Source organism: Elephas maximus, chromosome 2 (genome assembly GCF_024166365.1).
Source record: "Elephas maximus indicus isolate mEleMax1 chromosome 2, mEleMax1 primary haplotype, whole genome shotgun sequence".
Taxonomy (NCBI): domain Eukaryota; kingdom Metazoa; phylum Chordata; class Mammalia; order Proboscidea; family Elephantidae; genus Elephas; species Elephas maximus.
Window position 1 is genome coordinate 53437817 of NC_064820.1, and position 19436 is coordinate 53457252.

At 39.6% G+C, this 19436-nt stretch overlaps 1 protein-coding gene across 1 annotated transcript; it reads right to left on the reverse strand.

Moving 5' to 3' along the window:
* Nucleotides 1-14327: 14327 nt before the first annotated feature.
* On the reverse strand, nt 14328-17570 carry LOC126064450 (vesicular, overexpressed in cancer, prosurvival protein 1). The gene has a single exon (XM_049863570.1). The coding sequence runs from the start codon at nt 17437-17439 to the stop codon at nt 16921-16923; it is 519 nt and encodes a 172-aa protein (XP_049719527.1). The 5' UTR covers nt 17440-17570; the 3' UTR covers nt 14328-16920.
* Nucleotides 17571-19436: the final 1866 nt, after the last annotated feature.

Below are 19436 nucleotides of genomic sequence, written 5' to 3' on the forward strand. Positions count from 1 at the left end.
TCAATGAACCAAAATTAGCACTGAACAATAAGCATGAGAAAACTTCTCCTGTAAAGGGCTACATAGCAAAACATTTTAGGTTTTTCAAGGCTTATCATCTTTTTTTTTTTTTTGGATCATCTCTGTGGCAACCACTTAACGCTACCATTTTAACCTGAATGCAGCCATAGACAATAAGGAAATGAATAGATGTGACTATGTTCTAGTAAAACTTTATTTACAGATACAGATAAAATGGGCTGGATGTGACCCATGAGCCATAGTTTTCTGGTCCCTGGTATAGAATATAAAAGATGTTTTTAAATTTTTCACTTGATCAGTAAGTTGGTCAAGAAGCATTTAGTGAGCATCTACTATGTTCCAATGATGAGGAAAAAAACACATATTGTATAGGCTAGTAGTCTCAGTAGAGAAAAAAATCAAGTATTGCATAAATTCTGGTATAAATTTGAACTATATTAACCAAAAACAAATCAAACCCTTGCCATTGAGTCAACTTCAACTCGTAACAACCCTGTAGGACGGCGTAGAGGTCCCCATAGGGTTTCCAAGGCTGTAAATCTTTATGGAAGCAAACTGCCACATCTTTCTTCCACAGAGTAGCCAGTGGGTTCCAACCTCCAACTTTTTGGTAACACCAGGGATCTTACAAGCTGTAGTAAATGATATAAAAGCAAGTTACTTGGAGGTTGTGTTAGGCAGAATTTCAAGATGGCCCCCAAAGACTCATGCCCTTCTATAATCCTTTCCCTTTGAAATCAGGAAGAATCTGTGAATATGATGGTATATCCCTTCTGTGAGAATGTTACAGTATATGGAAAAGGTGGAGGAATTTTACAGGTATAGTTAAGATCCATAATCAGCTGATTTTGAATTAACCAAAAGGGAAATTATCCTAGGTAGATATGATCTAATTAAGTCAGCTCTTAAATGAGAGATTTTCCTGCTAGCTTTGAAGAAACAAGCTGTCATGCTGCAAAAGGGTCATGTAGCTAGGACCTGAGTCCACCCTCTAGGAGCTGAGAGTGACCCCAAGACGATGCAAGAACATGGACACCTCAGTCTTACAACCTCAAGAAAATTAATTCTGCCAACAAACTGAATGAGCTTAAAATAGTACCCTGAGCCTTAGATGAGGCTATCCACTTGAAATCCTTGATTTCAGTCTTGTGAGACACTGAACGGAGGATTTAAATACCTATGCCTGCAGAACCTGTGAGATAATAAGTTTGTGTTGTTTTAAACCTCTATGTTTGTGGTAATTTTAGTGGTGGAAGAGAACATGGAACATTCAAGGAACCAAAAGAATGCTTGAGGTTGGAGTGCAGTGACTCAGAAGGAGAATGAATTGAGATGAGGCTAGAGAGGTAACCTGGGCTCTGTAAATGTCCAGTCTTTCTGTTAAGAGCATTGAGAACTTAGGAAGGGTTTTTAATGTGTGTTGTAGCAGGGAGAAGAGGGTGGGGTGACTGAGGATACTGACATGATTGGATTTAATATTTTGGAAAGATTAGTTATAAAGTAGGTATAATTTTAAGAGGGCAATGGAAACCAGTTAGGAATGCGATGCTGTAGTCTTGGAGAAGGAAATGGGCAATATAGAGTTGAGGAGTAGCTGTGGGGGCTAAATGTGAGTAGTTTTGAGAAATATTTAAGAAGAGCCTTGGGGACAGCCACATGGAGATATTAGGCAGAGAGCTGAATGAACTAATTCAAAGTTAAAAGGATAGGTCTGTACTGGAGAAAAACACCTTGACCTATAGAAGGTAATTGAAGATGTGGGTATGTATGAAATAATCTAAATTATCATATACTTCAACACTTAGCATCTGAGTAGTAGAACGTAACCTTACAAAGAAGACTTTTAGTGACCAGAGCTCCAGGAGGAAAGGAAGTGTGTCAAAGAAGTCAAGAAAAGAGTACAGTCATCCCTCTGTATCTGTGGGTGGACTGGTTCCAGGACCTCACTCAGATATAAATGTCCATGGATGCTCAAATCCCTTATATAAAATGGCATAGTATTTGCATATAACCTACGCACATGCTCCTGTATACTTTGTCATCTCTAGATTACTTATAATACCTAATGCAATGTAAATGCTATGTAAATAGTTGTGAATGCTTACTCTCAGCACAATACTTTCTCAGCCTTTGCAAGCACTTTATTACATACCAGAGAGATCATTTTTGCTGCTGTGGGGACAGCACTGACACTTCCATGAATTTCAGCTTCTTCCTGCTCCATTTGTTCTTACGGACATTACAGCCCACTTTGGCAAGCGACATGCCACTTTCCAAAAGATCAAAGATTTTTATTTTCTTGTTGAGAGATAGCACTTTACAGCCCTCCTTAGCCTTTGAGGGATTGCTTTGACCACTTCATTTCTTTTTAGGAGCCATTTTGTCATAGAAACAAAAGGTACACACAACACGAGGGAGACCGGAGGCAAACAATGCTCAAATGACCGGTGCTGGAGAGAGACTGAGGATCTGTGAGATGGCGGGAAGCTACAGCAGGTTACACCTGCACATCACTTCATTCACATGGATTCAACGTAGCGCTCAGCACATGGCATACTGAAGTTTTGCTTTTTGGAACTTTCTTTTTTTTTTTTCTCAAACATTTTTGATCCACAGTTGGTTGAATCCGTGTATTCAGAACGTAGAGGTACAGAACCCAAGGATATCAAAGGTCCGACTGTATTATGGAAAGAGAAATTTGGAAAGGAGGGAATGGTCTAGAGTATAAACAAATGCTGAGAAGTCAAATAATATTAGGTCTGAGAATGGCAGTTTTATTCTGAAGCTCTTAGAGAACACTGTTACAGTGAGATAATGAGGGTGGTAAGGAAAGGAAGACTGGGTCATATAGACAGCACTCTGGAAAGCTTGGCTGTGAAAAAGGGATGAAGGGAGGACTTTAGCTTGTTTACAAAGAGGTGTTAGTGAGACTTTTTGTTTGTTTTTTGCTTATTTATTTATAAATAGGAAATATTTAACTTCCTTTAAATATCGCAGGAAAGATTCAGCTAAGGAGTGAGTGATTAAGTAATTCATTACTGCTGTGCTTTATTACTGAGTGTGACTATCCATCCTATGGCACATGAGAACGTTTTTATTTCATAGCATAGTTAGATCCTAAGACATAAGAGCTATTTTTTTTTCCTTTAAATTCTTTTCTTTAGTATCGTAGTTTAAATTAGAATTACAAATAACTCCAAGGGAAGTTTTTTTGTTTGTTTGTTTGTTTCCAGTCAAAAGCAAATACAGGAGCTGATTCAGAGCTTAAAGTGCAGGATGGTTTGTTGTTGTAAGCATATTCTGACACAGTTAATGACTTACTGAGGCAGCACCCTTTTTATAGCAGTGCCTCTATTCCGAATACCGTATAAGCATCTGCAAGACAGGACCACTGCTCTCCAGAAGCTCAGTAAATGAACAAAAGCACAGTAATGTTTGTGAAATTCTAATGGGAATAGATGCTAAAGGAGAAACTCTGTGTTTTTGTAGTATCATTAAATTCCATTTTTAAAGAATAAATTATTGTCCTTAGTAGTCCATGAAGTCCCTGGGTAGCACAAAGAGTTAATCACTTGACTACTAGCTAAAAGGTGGGCGTTCAGTTTGAACTCACCTAGTTTCCATGGGTGACAGGCCTGGCAATCTGCTTCCAAAAGGTCAGAACCTGTACGGAGCATTTCTGTTCTGCTGACATGGGGTTGCCACAGGTCAGAATCCACTAGACAGCAATTAACAACAAAAAGAAGTCTACATAATGTTTTCATTTTGTTTTTCTGATACATATAAGAGACAGAGTCAAGAAATTGCATCATTGCCTACCTTAAAAAATCAGATTGTATTCATGCCACAAAATAGATTTCTAAAAAAGTCATCCTTATTCATTTTTTATTAGCAAGCTTTACATATGTAGTCAGTCTTAGCGGTCAAACTTTATTGTTTTAAATAGGATCACTTCAATCTTCACCCTCCCAGACATCTCTTTCCCTCCTGAAATTCCCATTAATTTTTCAGGCAGCAGTCAGGACTTTTCTATATGCCCTGTCCTCAGGGTATGTTTGGTACTGCAAAACTGCTGAATCATTGCTCACTTTGAGTTTTAAAATAAGGTTCTGACGCATACAGCAGAACCTATAGCTTTGAAATAAATGAGGGTGGGTATCGTGAGTACCAAAAGCTTATGATAGGGGAAGACTAGATGCAGAGACCTGAAGGTCCCCAATCATCTCTAGAAGACTGCCTAACTTCCATCACCATACACAATTTTACATGAAAGCTTTTCTGAAACCGTTCTTAAGCCAAATAGTAAGTGATTCTACATATAAACTTGGGATAGGAAACACCCCCCCGCAATGTGCCATTTTTTAAAAATAAAATTAGAGGAGATAGAGGAGTGGGGTTATCATTGCTGATAAAATTAGCACTTGGAACCTGTTACCTATCTCCTCTTGCTTATTAAGTTAAATTATCAGTCTTTAAGATCAATATGATTTTGAAAATCACTACCCATGACTTTAAAATGCTTTTCTATTTCATGCTACCATATAAAAACCAAAACCAAACCCATTGCAGTCGAGTCAACTCCAACTTATGGCAACTCTATAGAACAGAGTAGAACTGCCCCATAGAGTTTCCATGGAGTGCCTGGTGGAGTCAAACTGCCAATCTTTTGGTTAGCAGCTGTAGCTCTTAACCACTATGCCACCAGGGTTTCCTGCCACCATATACATACCTCATAACATTATGTAGATATTTCATTTGACCAGTGACAGAACAGACTCATAATGTCCCCAAACTGTCAGGGCAAAAGAAGTTCCTGATGTGTTTTAATGGTACATTGCCAAGTCACACCCTGTGTGGTTTTTGAAGTAACGAGCATTTATAATGGATCCTTGTGGCATGAACTTAGTGAATTTCTTCCACATGAATATTTTAATTAATTGTGTTTATGTAGAAAAAATTAGATATTATTTTTTGACAGCTAGATGCTGTGATATACCATCACTTGTGTTTCACTGCTGTCTTCTTCTGAAAACTAATGGATAAAATGTATAAGCTGCTTAAATGTATTTGGGTGACTTGATTTCTGAGGTCTGCCAAATCACTTCCTTTTTTGGCTTAAGAATTGTTTGAGAATAGCTTTCATGTAAAATATGGTAAAATCATTTATTAAGATATCTATGCCTATATGCTCAGAAAAAAAAAATTCTGTAAGCAAGAGCATAGAGTAAACTGTTAACAATAGTTAGCTCTTGAGAAGGAGATTGAATGGCTGTGGTACAAATGGTTGTGGGGTTTGAGAAGAAAGAATTTTACTTCTTTCCTATGTAAAACACTATACTGCTCTTTTTGGTTTTTAAACAATGACCTGGTAATACTTTTGTCATTGAAAAAATGTATGTGCCTTGAGAAACTCACCCGGTTTCTTTTGTGCATTTCTCACTTCACATTTTAGAATGCATTTGTCATTTTTCTAAGTCATCACTGTTCCCAGTTTTGCATATAGAAGCACACCAAAAAATACTATCTCTCTCACTAGACTTAGGATGCTTTTGTTGTTTTCCCCTTTCCTCCTTTTCCTACAGAGAAGTGTTCTTAAAATGAGCATACTAAGATTAAGTAAAAATTAGTAATGGCACTAAATTCTAACGATAGAAATTCAGTAATATCCATCAATTACATGTTACGGGTATTTTGTCTATATATCACCTCCAACCTTATTTTAATAGAGTGAGTGCCTTTGGCTTAGTAGCTGTTTAGTGGACTGTTTCTAGAATTGACCTTTCAGCAATGTGATAGATGATGCATTCGTGTTTTGTACAGGCAATGACAAACCCAGTCAATGCTTATGTTAATTTTATGATTCCTATAAAATAAGAAAGACAGTAAAATAGAATATGAATGTCTTTAGACAATCATTGCTCTGTATAAATAAGATTTTTAATTAAGGAAGAAAACACATATTACTTATTAATTTAATCTTAGTTGTTGTCATTGTGTGCTTTTAGTTAGATGGCAGAGATTCATGTCTGAAATACCATTGTACCTAATAAAATTCTAGAAACTGTGAAATGAATGCTGTGAAGAAACTGAGTTGATTTTTCAGGGACATTCTCCAGGTAGAAATTTTGTTTATCTTGTTTTTGGTGATGACCCTAAAGCCTGTAATTTTTTTTGTCTGAAAACATGTAGGTTTTTTTTTTTTTTTTTTAATGTCACGTAATAACATTCCTTTTTCCAAATGATTTTAATACAATTTCAGCTTTCATGATAATTTCCTTGATAACTGTCATGGATTGAATTGTGTCCTCTGGAAGTATGTGTATCAGCTTGGCTGGGCCATGATTCCCAGTATTTTGTGATTGTCCACCATTTTGTCATCTGATGTGATTTTCGTATATGTTGTAAATCCTAATCTCTAATGAGGCAAGTTTTGATTATGCTAAGGAGGATATGGGTGGTATGTAACACCCTTGCTCAGGTCACATACCTGATCCAATGTAAGGAGAGTTACAAGGAGAGGGAAGTGAGCAGAGAGGGAGACCTCATACCAACAAGAAGCAGTGCCGGGAGCAGAGCGTGTCCTTTGGACCCGGGGTTCTTGCGCAGAGGAGCTGCTAGTCCAGGAGAAGATTGATGAGAAAGGCCTTCCTCCAAAGCCAACAGAAAGAGAAAGCCTTCCCCTGGAGCTGAAGCCCTGAATTTGAACTTCTAGCCTACTTGACTGTGAGGAAATAAATTTCTCTTCGTTAAAGCCATCCACTTGTGGTAGTTCTGTTATAGGAGCACTAGATAACTAAGACAATAACTAAATTCTAAATGTATCAATTGAGTAGAAAAAAGAAATGACATTATTATAATTTTGGAGACAAATCCAAATAATAGAGAGGAAACCTACGTTGAGTTTGAGCATCTTTATATTCCAGATGTTATTCTTGGCACTGGGGCACAGTAATGACCTAAACAGAAAAAATTCCCTGTCCTAATGGAGCTTGTATTCTAGCTGATAAAGACAAGCAAGATGAAAGGTAAATAAGTAAAACATATACAGTGAAAGCTGTGAGATCCAGAACTTGATGGGTCTGCCTTGTTTTTCCTAGCCTCACAAATTTTTGGCCTTTGACAGGGTGCAGTCTTATCACTTTGCTACGGCTTATTACGGTGGAAAATATTTGAGTTTTTCTTCCCTGACAGGTTTCTACCTTACATGGGTTCTGGCTTTTACAGATTTACTGTAGTGTGTTAAAAGGAGCCCCGGTGACACAGTGATTAAGTGCTCAACTGCTAACCAATAGGTTGGCAGTTCAAACCCACTAGCAGCTCTGTGAGAGAAAAATGCGGCAGCCTGCTTCCGTAAAGATTACAGCCTTGGAAGCCCTATGGGGCAGCTCTACTCTATCCTATAGGGTCACTATGAATTGAAATGGACTGGATGGCATGGATATTCTTTGTGAAGAAGTAGTTTTGAAATAAGAGACAGGTATCATAAAACACTCTGCTCCTGGCACTGCTTCTTGTTGGTATGAGGTCCCCCTCTCTGCTCACTTCCTTCTCCTTGTAACTCCCCTTACATTGGATCAGGTATGTGACCTGAGCAAGGGTGTTACGTACCACCCGTATCCTCCTTAGCATAATCAAATCTTGCCTCATTAGCCACAGGCAGAGATTAGGATTTACAACATATCGGAGAATCACATCAGATGACAAAATGGTGGACAATCACAAAATACTATCATAAAACTTAAATTTTTATATGATAGGGTTACTATTATCTATTCCACAACATGGGAAAATATAACTCTAAAAATCTTGGCTAGAGTTTGGTCCTATTGTGGGGAAAGCAGAAAAAAAAAAAAAAAAACAGCAAAAACACAACTTTTGAACAAAAAGGTTGGCAGTGGGGTACCTGTAGCTGAGTAATTATATAAACTGGATAGTCCTGCGGAATCACTCTATTATTAAATACAATTACTTCTTTTGTTAAACATGAACTACAGGCATTTCCCGGGTTATGAATGAGATCCGTTCCTAATTCTGTCTTCAAGTCAAATTTGTAGGTAAGTCGAACAGATCCACTTAGTTCCTATTTAAGGTCAGTTAGTCAAATGTTTGTTATGCACCACGTAACATCCATTTGGGCAACGACTGCATATATGCCTGTGGTTTTCAATATAATAGGCTTTATGGGGGTTGGTTTGTAACTACAGGTTGTATGTAAGTTAGACATTCACAACCTGGGGACTGCCTGTATATAATGTGGTATTCTCACAACATCCAAATCATATAATGTCTTATTTCACAGAACATGTTGTGGACATTAAGTGCTACATGACTGTATATGGTATATGTTTTACCTTCCTATGCATACAAAACACTTAAGAAACACTTCCAAATACACTAAAACAGTTTAAACTTGATAAATATAGTAGTGTATGCATTCATTATTATAAACCATTGTATTTAACTCAAATTTTTAATAGAATAGGCCTTACGGTAGTTTGTTCTTGATTACAAGTTATCCATAAGTCGGATATTCTTAACCTGGGGACATACTATATGTGGCACTTTACCTACATTATCCCAAATCTCTAAAAGAATCAAGCTGCAATGTAAGTATTTTGCCTTCCATTTTACAGTCTAGGAAGCTGAAGCTTAAAAAAGTTAAAATAATGAGGCAGAAATCTGTCAAATCTGAGCCTTTTCTCACTGTTAGACAGCTTCCCTTCCATTAAGCTGTAAAAGAAAATCACACCTGGAAAATTTATCAAGGAGAAAAAAAAAAAGAAAAACCAAGGAATATTCCTAGAACTCATTCCATGAAAGGGGGGAAAACACCAAAATAAATGGTGTTTTTGATTCCCTAAAACTTCACTTTTCACCACGCAAGAACTTTTGCTTTATGTTTAAAACATTTCAGATAGAGAGATTCAATCAATGGAGCTGTTAAGCAAATACCCCATTGGTGAATGGGACCAATGGCTTGTATGAGCAAATACCAAAATTAAAAAAAAATCACTATGTGGCTCTAAAAATAAAATTAAAAGACGAAACAGATACCATAATTTCTGGAATGGTTTCCTCAAAGAATAAATGTAATTCAACTCACCCTTAACAATCAAAGAAAACAAAGACCTGAAGTATTACCTCAGGAAATAAAACGTAAAAGGTGTCAAAATCAGAATAAGTGAACATAAACAAACAAACAAAAAAATTAGTAAGCCAAGCATGATTTTTAGCAGGCTGATTAAGCAGAAAATATAGAAAACAGTGTGTACCCTAAAACATGAAAGAGAGATGGGAAGTATCAGGACTTTTTGCTACTAAGTCATAGAGTTGTGTTTTGAAGAAAACAGAAAAAAATAAGTAGAAATAATTATAAGACAACATGGTCTGTCAGATATCAGTGGAAAAATTAGAGAAAATATTGTTAACTACATACCAGTTCCATATATCTGCATATATATTTTAATGTTACCTTATTAAACTTTTGTATCACCTCACTTACTTGCAAGTATCAATGCTTAGTGAAGGAAAAGTGTTTTTGAAAATTAACATTTGGTCAGTGTCATGGATTGAATTGTGTCCCCCCAAAATACCTGTCAACTTGGCTAGGTCACGATCCTTGTATTGTATGATTGTCTACCATTTTGTCATCTGATGTGATTTCTTATGTGTTGTAAGTCCTATCAGTATGATGTAATGAGATGGATTAGTGGCAGTTATATTGATGAGATCTACAAGATTAGATAGTGTCTTAAGCCAATCTCTTTTGAGATATAAAAGATAAAAATGAGCAGAGACACATGAGGACCTCATACCACCAAGAAAGCAGTGCTGGGAGCAGAGCTTGTCCTTTGGACCTGACGTTCCTGCATGGAGGAGCTCCTAGACCAAGGGAAGATTGATGACGTGGACCTTCTTCCAGAACTGACAGAGAAAGCCTTCCCCTGGAGCCGAAGCCCTGAATTTGGACTTGTAGCCTACTAGACTGAGAGAATAAATTTCTCTTTGTTAAAGACATCCACTTGTGGTATTCCTATTATAGCAGCACTAGATGACTAAGACAGTCAGATAACAGGCTCCAGTCTTGATGAAGAAACTTCAAAGTTCTTCAAGATGACCTATTCATACTGGCCTCATGTGGCTGAGTTCCTCCCATAACCTCAGTTGAATTTCATTCTATTTTGTCCGATGAATCATCTTTATCTTTTTATCTGGGGAGGGTCAAAGATCAGATAGCTGGAGAGAGCTATGACAGAGGAGGAGCAGTGGTTAGTTTTCTTTGACTCCACTCCTCTTCCTCTTCATCTCTGGATGCTTCCTTTCCTGCCCCTTTGCTGTCTTATTTCAAAGCAAACTTCTTATTGGGGCAACTGCTTATCTTCTGCAACATTTTGCAGTAGTACAGAAAAAGCATATTCGGGTTGAGAAATGAGGGAGAAAGAATGTGCTTCATGGTTTGGTCACACAATATAATCCTCTAGGAGCCCAAGATAGAACTGCCATTTCCTGTTCTTATATTAGCAAAATTATTTGCAATAATTTTTATATATTATTGTGAAACAGCATAGTAATTAGGAGGATACACTTAAGTATCAGACAGAACTGGTTTCTGGGTTCAGGCTTTCCACTTACAAGGTGAGACTAGACAAATGATTGGCTCTCTCTAAGCCTTAGTTTCCTCCAGTGGCTACTAGTAGAATTTAGGAATGCAAAGGAAATAATGCATGGAAACACACTAAATTCAGTGCCTGTAAAAAGTGGACAACGGTAAAGTATTTTTATTATTACCTGTGTGGCTTAGACAAGTTACTTAACCACCCTGTTGCCTCAGTTTTCGTATTTGTTAACTGGAGATAATTATGTCATCTGCCTCACAGAGCTGTTGTAAGGGTAAAAAACAAACTCAAACCCATTGCCATCAAGAAAATTCCAACTCATAGCAAACTATAGGACAGAGTAGAACTGCCCCATTATAAAGCTGTAGACTTTATGGAAGCAGACTGCCACATTTTACTCCCATCAGTACAGCTTGGACTTCTTCCTTCAGTTCCATTGGTTCTTGATCAAATACTACCTTCTGAAATGATTGAAAGCCGACCAATTCTTCTTGGTACAGTGACTCTGTATTCCTTCCATCTGCTTTTGATGCTTCCTGCATCATTTAATATTTTGCCCATAGAATCCTTCAATATTGCAACTCAAGCCTTCAACTTTTTCTTCAGTACTTTCCGCTTGAGAAATGCCAAGCATGTTTTTCCCTTTTAGTTTTCTAATTCATTATAATACTTTACTTTGTCTTCTAGAGCCACACCTTGAAATCTTCTATTCAGCTCTTTTACTTCATCATTTCTTCCTTTTGCTTTAGCCAGTCTATATTCAAATGCATGTTTCAGAGTCTCTTCTGACATCCATTTTGTTCTTTTCTTTCTTTCCTACCTTTTTTAATGACCTCTTGTTTTCTTCATGTGTGATGTCCTTTATATCATTCCCCAGCTCAGTCATTACTCTTCAATGCATCAAATATATATTGTTGAGGTGGTTTCTAAATTCAGGTGGGATATACTCAAGGTCATACTTTGGCTCTTGTAGACTTGTTTTAATTTTCTTCAGCTTCAACTTGAACTTGCATTATGAGCAATTGATGGTCTCTTCTGCAGTTAGCCCCTGGCCTTGTTCTTACTGATGATACTGAGCTTTTCCGTCATCTCTTTTCACGGATGAAGTCGATTTCATTCCTGTGTATTTTGTTAAGATCGACATGTATAGTCGTGCCTTATGTTGTTGAAAAAAAGGTATTTGCAACGAAGAAGTCATTTGTCTTGCAAAATTCTATCACGCGATCTCTGGCGTTGTTTCCATCATCAAGGCCATATTTTGCAACTACTGATTCTTCTTTTTTTCCAGCTTTCACTTTCCAATCACCAGTAAATTATCAATGCATCTTGATTGCATGTTTGATCAATTTCAGACTACAGAAGTTGGTAAAAATCCTCAATTTCTTCATCTTTGGCTTTAGTAGTTGGTGTATAATTTGAATAATAGTCATATTAACTGGTCTTCCCTGTAGATGTATGAATATTATCCTATCACTGGCAGCATTGTACTTCAGGATAGATCTTAAAATGTTCTTTTTGACAATGAATGTGGCATTTTTTGAGGGTGTAATAATACTCAAACTAAATTGTAAAATGGATCAATTTATCAAGTAACTTTTCATCTTGGTACAAAGATTCAAGAGCACTGGGATTCCCAAGGTGTTAGAACAGAGCCTGTGGGTAAAATAAAATCAGAATAGGAAACAAAGAAAAAAAGTGTGAAAATCACCAAAGATAAACACTGCTACTTTAAAGTTTGAATGAGGGTTTTATCCAAACGATTGAAAATTTTGAAGTTGCTGTTCTTGTTCTTACCTTGATGCAAACATAGCTCCAGAAACATTTGAGCAGAATTTGATTTACAAAAAATTTCCTCAGAATGCTACAGGAGCCAGTGCCCAAGGTAGTGTGGCTTCTCTCAGAAACTTTGAAATAAATGGATGCAGTCATTTGGATCTTCCATAATGGGAAAAGAGGCTATTGATAAGAAATGGCTGTCTGCTTAGTCTTTTGAGTAAAAAAAATGCAATAGAAAATGTGCATAAAAAGAAGGAATTTGAGGAGTTTGGGCTTATGTAAAAGAAAATGTTCTCAGTGAAGAAGTCACTAAATTATAAAAATCATTTATTATCTAAAAAGGGAGATGGAACTGGAAATTCATCATGGGATATATTAAATATTACAGTTGGAATTGAACTGTTGATTTTAGTGACCTTTACCATGTAGGGTCATGAGCAATGTGGTGAATCCCAATTATAGAGACAATAAATGTGAACATTTAAGAGAAAGTATTCCCACCAGGCAGACATTTTGAAGTTGACTAACCTTGTAAATTCTCTTTTGGCACAAGTATAGAAATATCCAGATTGAATTTCTATGTATTTGAATTTACCATGTAATAAGCAATCAGGAGATAATTAGCAGTCATTGATTTCACTTTAACTTTCCAGACTCAGCCAAGTACCGGCAATTTCATTTTGCAGGGCTGTAGAAAAGTGACTGTGGGTGATATAACATGTAATCAAATTAGTTCCATTCTGATCAAATCAAGATTAAGTACCTTTTCTCATGGGTGTATAGACAGAAGTAGAGGTGATTCTATATTATAAACACTAGGACCAGTCTGAGGCGAAGTCAAGTAATGGACTACCAAAAAAAAAAAAGGATTTTGTGGACCATTGTTGAGCTGGTTGACTCAAAATACTTTTCCTATCAACTTTCACAGAGTAAGTCTGAAATTTCTACCATTAAATTCCTTTGTTTGAGTTGACATCATGTCCAGAAGATATGATTTGAAATCTAGAAATAAGTCAGCTGAATAGGATAATAAACATTAACACATTTACTTTCATTAGTTCTCAGATAAGTTTGCTGTTGTTCAGCTGCTAACCGAAAGATCAGCAGTTCGAATACAACAGCCACTCCTTGGAAACCCTATGGGGCAGTTCTATTATGTCCTATAGGGTCACTGTGAGTCAGAATCAACCAGATGGCAACGGGTTTGGTTTTCTGTTATGTTATTTCCGTGGAAATTGTCACTGACTTGACAATTTTACTTAAACGTGGTTCTTTTATAACATTTTCAAGAAGGGATATCACTAATACAATACATTTTGGGTCAAAAGGTGTCTCAATCATTTAAAGTTACTTTAGAGACTCTGAACCAAGTGTAATAACATGCCTTGCTACATCTAATATAGAAACACAAAGAGTGAAACCCATACTTGTAAGTTCAGCATTAACTCATTATCATTTTTATCTGTGTGGAAAAAAAATAATACTTGATCCCTCACTTCATATACAGAAGTTGATTCGGCATGGGTCACAGAACTAAATGTAAAACCTAATGCTGTAATTCACCACTTGTCTGTCAGTGGCCTCAACCATAGCAATGATTGTGAGAATGGCACAGAACCTGGCAGTGTTTTGTTCTGTTGTATATAGGGTCACTACAAGTTGGAACCAATTCAAAGGTACCTAAGAACAAGTTTATGCGGCCTTTTCTGTCTCTGGGGCTCATATTTTCCTTGTGTCTTTGGTGTTCTTCATTCTCCTTTGCCCCAGGAGGGTTGGGACCAAATGATGTACCTTAGATGACCACTTGCTAGCTTTTAAGCCCCCAGATGCCACTCACCAAAGTGGGATGCAGAACATGTCTTAACAAACTTTGTTATGCCAATTGACTTTTTTTTTTTTTTTTTTTTTGCCCAAATTTATTTTTATTTTGCATACATAGGAAACAGGAACCTATCAAAAGAACAGAAAATAAGGAAATGAGCCAAACATTGCAGAGGAAAAGCATGCACAGATCAGCTTCAAGTTTTCTCCTAACCACGGGCCCTACAGGACCTGGTACGCCAGGGGCTGCCACTCACTCTACAAGGTGGGGACAGCCCACCAGCAGCACACAAGAAATGAGAATGGCCGGGAAATGTCACCAGAGGTGGTTTCAGTACACAGTACCAGTGTCCACTGGGGGTTCTAGCCCAGGTTCAAGGGAACACAAAACGCACCTTACACAAACATGGGAATATAAAATTGTTGAGCACTACCAATCATCTGGTCTCTTGAGATGATGTGCTATCAAAAAGATCAACAAAATTTAGTCATAGGCCTTTGGGTGCCTGTTCAGCCGGACCCTGTGCAATTCCAGGGCCAGCTCTCCACGTGCTAATTGAAGATAAAAATGCGAAATAAATGGCCTAGAGGAAGGTGAGCTTTTGGACCCTGTGTAGTTGTTCCTTGGTTGTAAACAGCAAACGTTGTGCTTTGTCTTCTCGTTTAAACCAGGGAGGCGAGTGTGGGTAGGTACTGCAGTCAGTGACAGGAGGTCAGAAGTCACACAAAGGTAGCATCTGTGTTCACAAACTGTGTTCCCAAGCATTTCCCGTGCAATTTCCTAGGAGGCTCCCAGGTCTCTATCCTCAAACAAGTCGTGGAGCAGTGACTTCTGCCCCATCCCTACGGCTCACTCCCTACCCCTTACAAGAAGTCCCTGGGTGGTGCAAATGGCTAACGTGCTCAACGGCTAACTGAAAGATTGGAGGTTCGAGTCCATCCAGAGGCACCTCGGAAGAAAGGTCTGGCAAGCTACTTCTGACAATTTGCCATTGAAAACCCTATGCAGCGCAGTTCCATGCAGACACACGTGGGGTCCTGATGGGTCTAATTCAACTCTACAACAACTGGGTTTTTACCACATACAAATACCCTGGCAAAGCATGGAGGCCAAGACTCCTGGTCTGGGGTAATGAAAATACTCAGCATCCTCCAGTGAGCTGTCCCTCTGCTCAAGTTCAAGGAGTAACAATTTCTCAAGAGGCTCCAATTAGATCGTTTCAAAAATAAGCACTGCCCCTTCCCCACTACCTACACTACTACACACAGGGGGACTTAGGTGTCTTGGCTACACTGCTTCACCCTGCTATATGACACACCGGGTCTACATTTGGGTTTGGGTACACTATCAACACTACCAACTATGCCAAGGACCAGAACGGCCCTGCTCAGGTTAGCAACTCCAGGTGAGACATGTTTCTTATCCAGGGGTTTGCATTCTAATTTCACTAAATTCAGTAAAAATCAACTTAGTATTTTTTGAAGAAATCTCTCTTCAGCCCTGGGATGTCTGCTTTCTCCTCTTTTTCTCAGCTTGCTCCCGCTCCTCAGAGGCCAAGACACACCTGCTGAGATCAAATGCCACCACAGCTGCTCCAGGCTCAAAACCGAAGTCTCTACTCCCACGGGACACCTCCCCCCTGGAGTCCACTGTGCCGTCCATGCCAGGTATGCCCGAGTGGGGCAGTTCTGCTTTGAAAGTGTCCATCAAACCCACCATCTCAGAGCTGCCTTCGGAAGCAGCAAGAACCTCTAGGTGTGATGACAGACTGAGCGGCCCTGAGCATCCCAGGAAGACACACTCCTCATCCGACCTCAAAGGGCAGGACATTACGCACGTGCTTCCTCAGACGCACTGGAAAAGGGCGAAGAATTTTTCTCCAAGTCAGACCAAGAACTCATAAAACGTAGCATTCCAGATTGGGCAGGGAGTGATTTCCCGTGACTGTAAGAAATGTTCTGTAGTGGTTCTCAGGGAGCTGTAGACATCCAGCTTCATTCCTGGAGGTGGAAGCGGGGCCGCACCTGCTCTTCCCAGCCCAGTTGTGCAGAGGGGATGTCTTCACAATGAGCCACTGAGGTGCGCAGGGACAGAGCAGGGCCCGGACACATCCTCCTGCTGCCTGTCTCCCTCAGCGCATTCGGCTGAAAAAGACCCGCTGGGGCTCGGCTCTGAGTCAGTCCCTTCCACCGGGCCATCTCCCTGCAGTGGGCAGGCGTTTCGATCTTGTGGAGCGAAGCCTGCCTAGCGCCCCAACAGAATGCCGCACCCTGGGCCCTCTGCGCGTGCTCACCACTCAGCTGCGCCCCCCATTCCACACCCCCCCCCCGCCCTCCTCCTCCCAGTCTCTCTTTTGAGGATCTGGGTTCACCACCCTAGGAGACTGCAACCCTCGGCAACTGTCACCGCACTGCCTGAGAGCACAGATTACACAGAAACAAGTGAGAGGAGACACAGTGTGAATTCAAATATTGGTCCTCCGTGGAAACTTGAAAGGGAGCTGTGCTTGCTTTGAAGAGATCAAAGTGAAATTTGCCCTTAGCGGCTTGTCAGACCGCTCCTTACAGGAACACTGACGGGGACAGAGAAGGCTGGGTGTGGGCCTGTGGGACCCGGGAGCCCACTTGTCTCCCTGCAGTGTGGCCGTGGTGCCTCTTCACACGGGCAGGTGTCCCCGGCCCCCGCTTACTTGGCCTTCACCACCTGTTCGTATGGGGGCGGCGGCGTGTTGCAGTAGGACGGGGGCGGAGGGTAGGCAGTGCTTCCCTGGGGTGAATTGGGTTGGACCTGGAACGCCATCGCCATGGGATTCCCAGCAGGGTTCAAGCCTGGTCCTCCGGGGTCGGTGTAATACGGCGGCCCTGGCTGCTGGGCTCCTGCAGCAGAGTTCGGGGGCTGCCTGGTGTAGGACACGTTGAACGCAGGCTCCTCAATCAGTGGTGGGGGGTACATCCGCCTCCGGATGAAGAAGCCGGCACCACAGCAGAAGAGCACACCCATCATCAGGAGGAACCAGAAATACCAGAGCCTCTGGATGGAGAGCGCCCGTACACAGCATCTGGAGCCACAGCAGTCCTCATAGGAGCGGCATATATAATACGTCGGATAAAGTCCTTCAAAATACCAGCAATGCTTTTTGGCCTCTGTGCACTCCGCCAGCAGCGCGAGCAGCAGCGCCGCGAGCGTCCAGGGCAGGCGGCTCATTGCTCCTCTGCGTCTTCTCCGGGCGCGCCCGGCTCTCGGGGTCGTAGGCGCGGGTCAGCGGCGCGTCCCCCGCATGGCGGGCGCGGGCAGGAGCGGCGATCCGCAGCCGGAGCCGGCAATCGCTGGGGACGCGAGACCGCCAATTGACTTTTGTATACCCTGAAACCATGGTCCCCAGACCCCTGCCCGTGCTACTCAGTCCCTTGAAGTGTTTGGTTGTATTCAGGAAAGTTCTTAGATTTTGGTTTAGTCTGGTTGTGCTGACTTCCCCTGTATTGTGTGTTGTCCTTCCCTTCATCTAAGGTAATTTTTATCTATTATATAGTTAGTGGTTACCCCTCTCCCTCCCACCCCACTCTTGTAACCAGCAAAGAATGTTTTCTTCTGTGTTTAAACCATTTCTTGAGTTCTTATAATAATGACAACCTCAACCTTTTCTCCATTTATCACGATGTTGCTTATTGGTCCAGTTGTGACGATTTTTGTTTTCTTTATGTTGAGGTATAATCCATTTCACACCCACTAATACGGCTAAAATTGAAAAGATTGATAACACTAAACATTGGCAAGGCTATACGGCAGCAGGAATGCCCATGCATTGCTAGTAGGAATATAAAACAGACCAAACATTTTAGAGAATTGCTAAACATTACAGAACATTAGAGAATAAAGGTAAATATTCATCTACCATTTGACCCAGCAAAGAGAAATGAAAACATAAGTTCACAAAAAAACTCACACAAAAACATTCATAACAGCTTTATTCAAAACCAAAAACTAGTAACTCAAAAGCCCACGAACATGTGAGAGTGTAAGTAAATTGTGGTATATTCATACAATGGATTATTTATTACACAACAATGAAAAAGATCAAGCTACTTCATGTAACAGCATGAATGGATCTCAAAAATATTGTTAAGCAAAGAATGCCAAGAATAGAAGAGTATATATGTACTCTATGTCTCAACTCCTATGAAGTCCCAAATCAAGCAAATGTATGATGATAGAATCCAGAAAGTGATTGCCTATGGTGGGGTGGTGGTGGTGAGACTGCCTGGAAAGGGGCTTGAAGGAACTTCCTGGAGCGATGGAAATATTCTCCATTTTGTTTTGGGTGGTGGGTTCATGGATGTGTAAAATTATCAAAGTTTTAAATTCTGTGCATTTTTGAACATATTAGTTGTATATAAATAAAAAAATAATCCTTAGATTATTATAAATTGAATTTATATTCTTTGCCAAGCACTGTGCTAGTGGCTTCATAAACAGTATCTATAAACAAAAGAGTCCTTAGGTGGCACAAACAGTTAAGTGCACAACTACTAGCCGAAAGGCTGGTAGTTAAAACACACCCAGAGGCAGTTTGGAAGACAGACCTGAGAATCTGTTTCTAAAAGATCAACCTTGAAAACCCTATGAAGCAGTTCTACTCTGCATACATGGGGTCACCGTAATTTGGAATCAACATAACAACAATGTCTATAAACAAACCTACCAATCCTGTGGGATAGGTATTTTTTTCTTTAACATATGAAGAAATTGAAACTCATTAGATTAACTCCATGAAACTCATATGAATAGTAAAATGACAGAAATGAGATTTAAACCAAGGTTTGACTCCAAAACTCATGTTCTTTTTAAATGCCATACAACCTCCGCTTTCATAACGAATGCCTATTATAGCTCCTAATGATAAAATAAACAGGCTTGGGAATCTGAGGACGCAGTTGAAATAAATGGAGCTGATATGATCTGATGTCTGAAATTTTGTTTGTAAGAATTTATATGTCACAGAGAGAAGCACAAAAGGATTTTGAGCACAATAATGAACTCTTATAACACTTATTATGCAAATAATCTGAATATGAACTATTTTAAGAAGGTAAGTTATTTGGTGCATGGACCTGTTTGAATAAATCACTTTATGATCTGTTCTTTTCATAGAATTACAATTGTCAAAAGTGTGTAGCCAGAGAGGTATTTTTTCTCCTTCTATT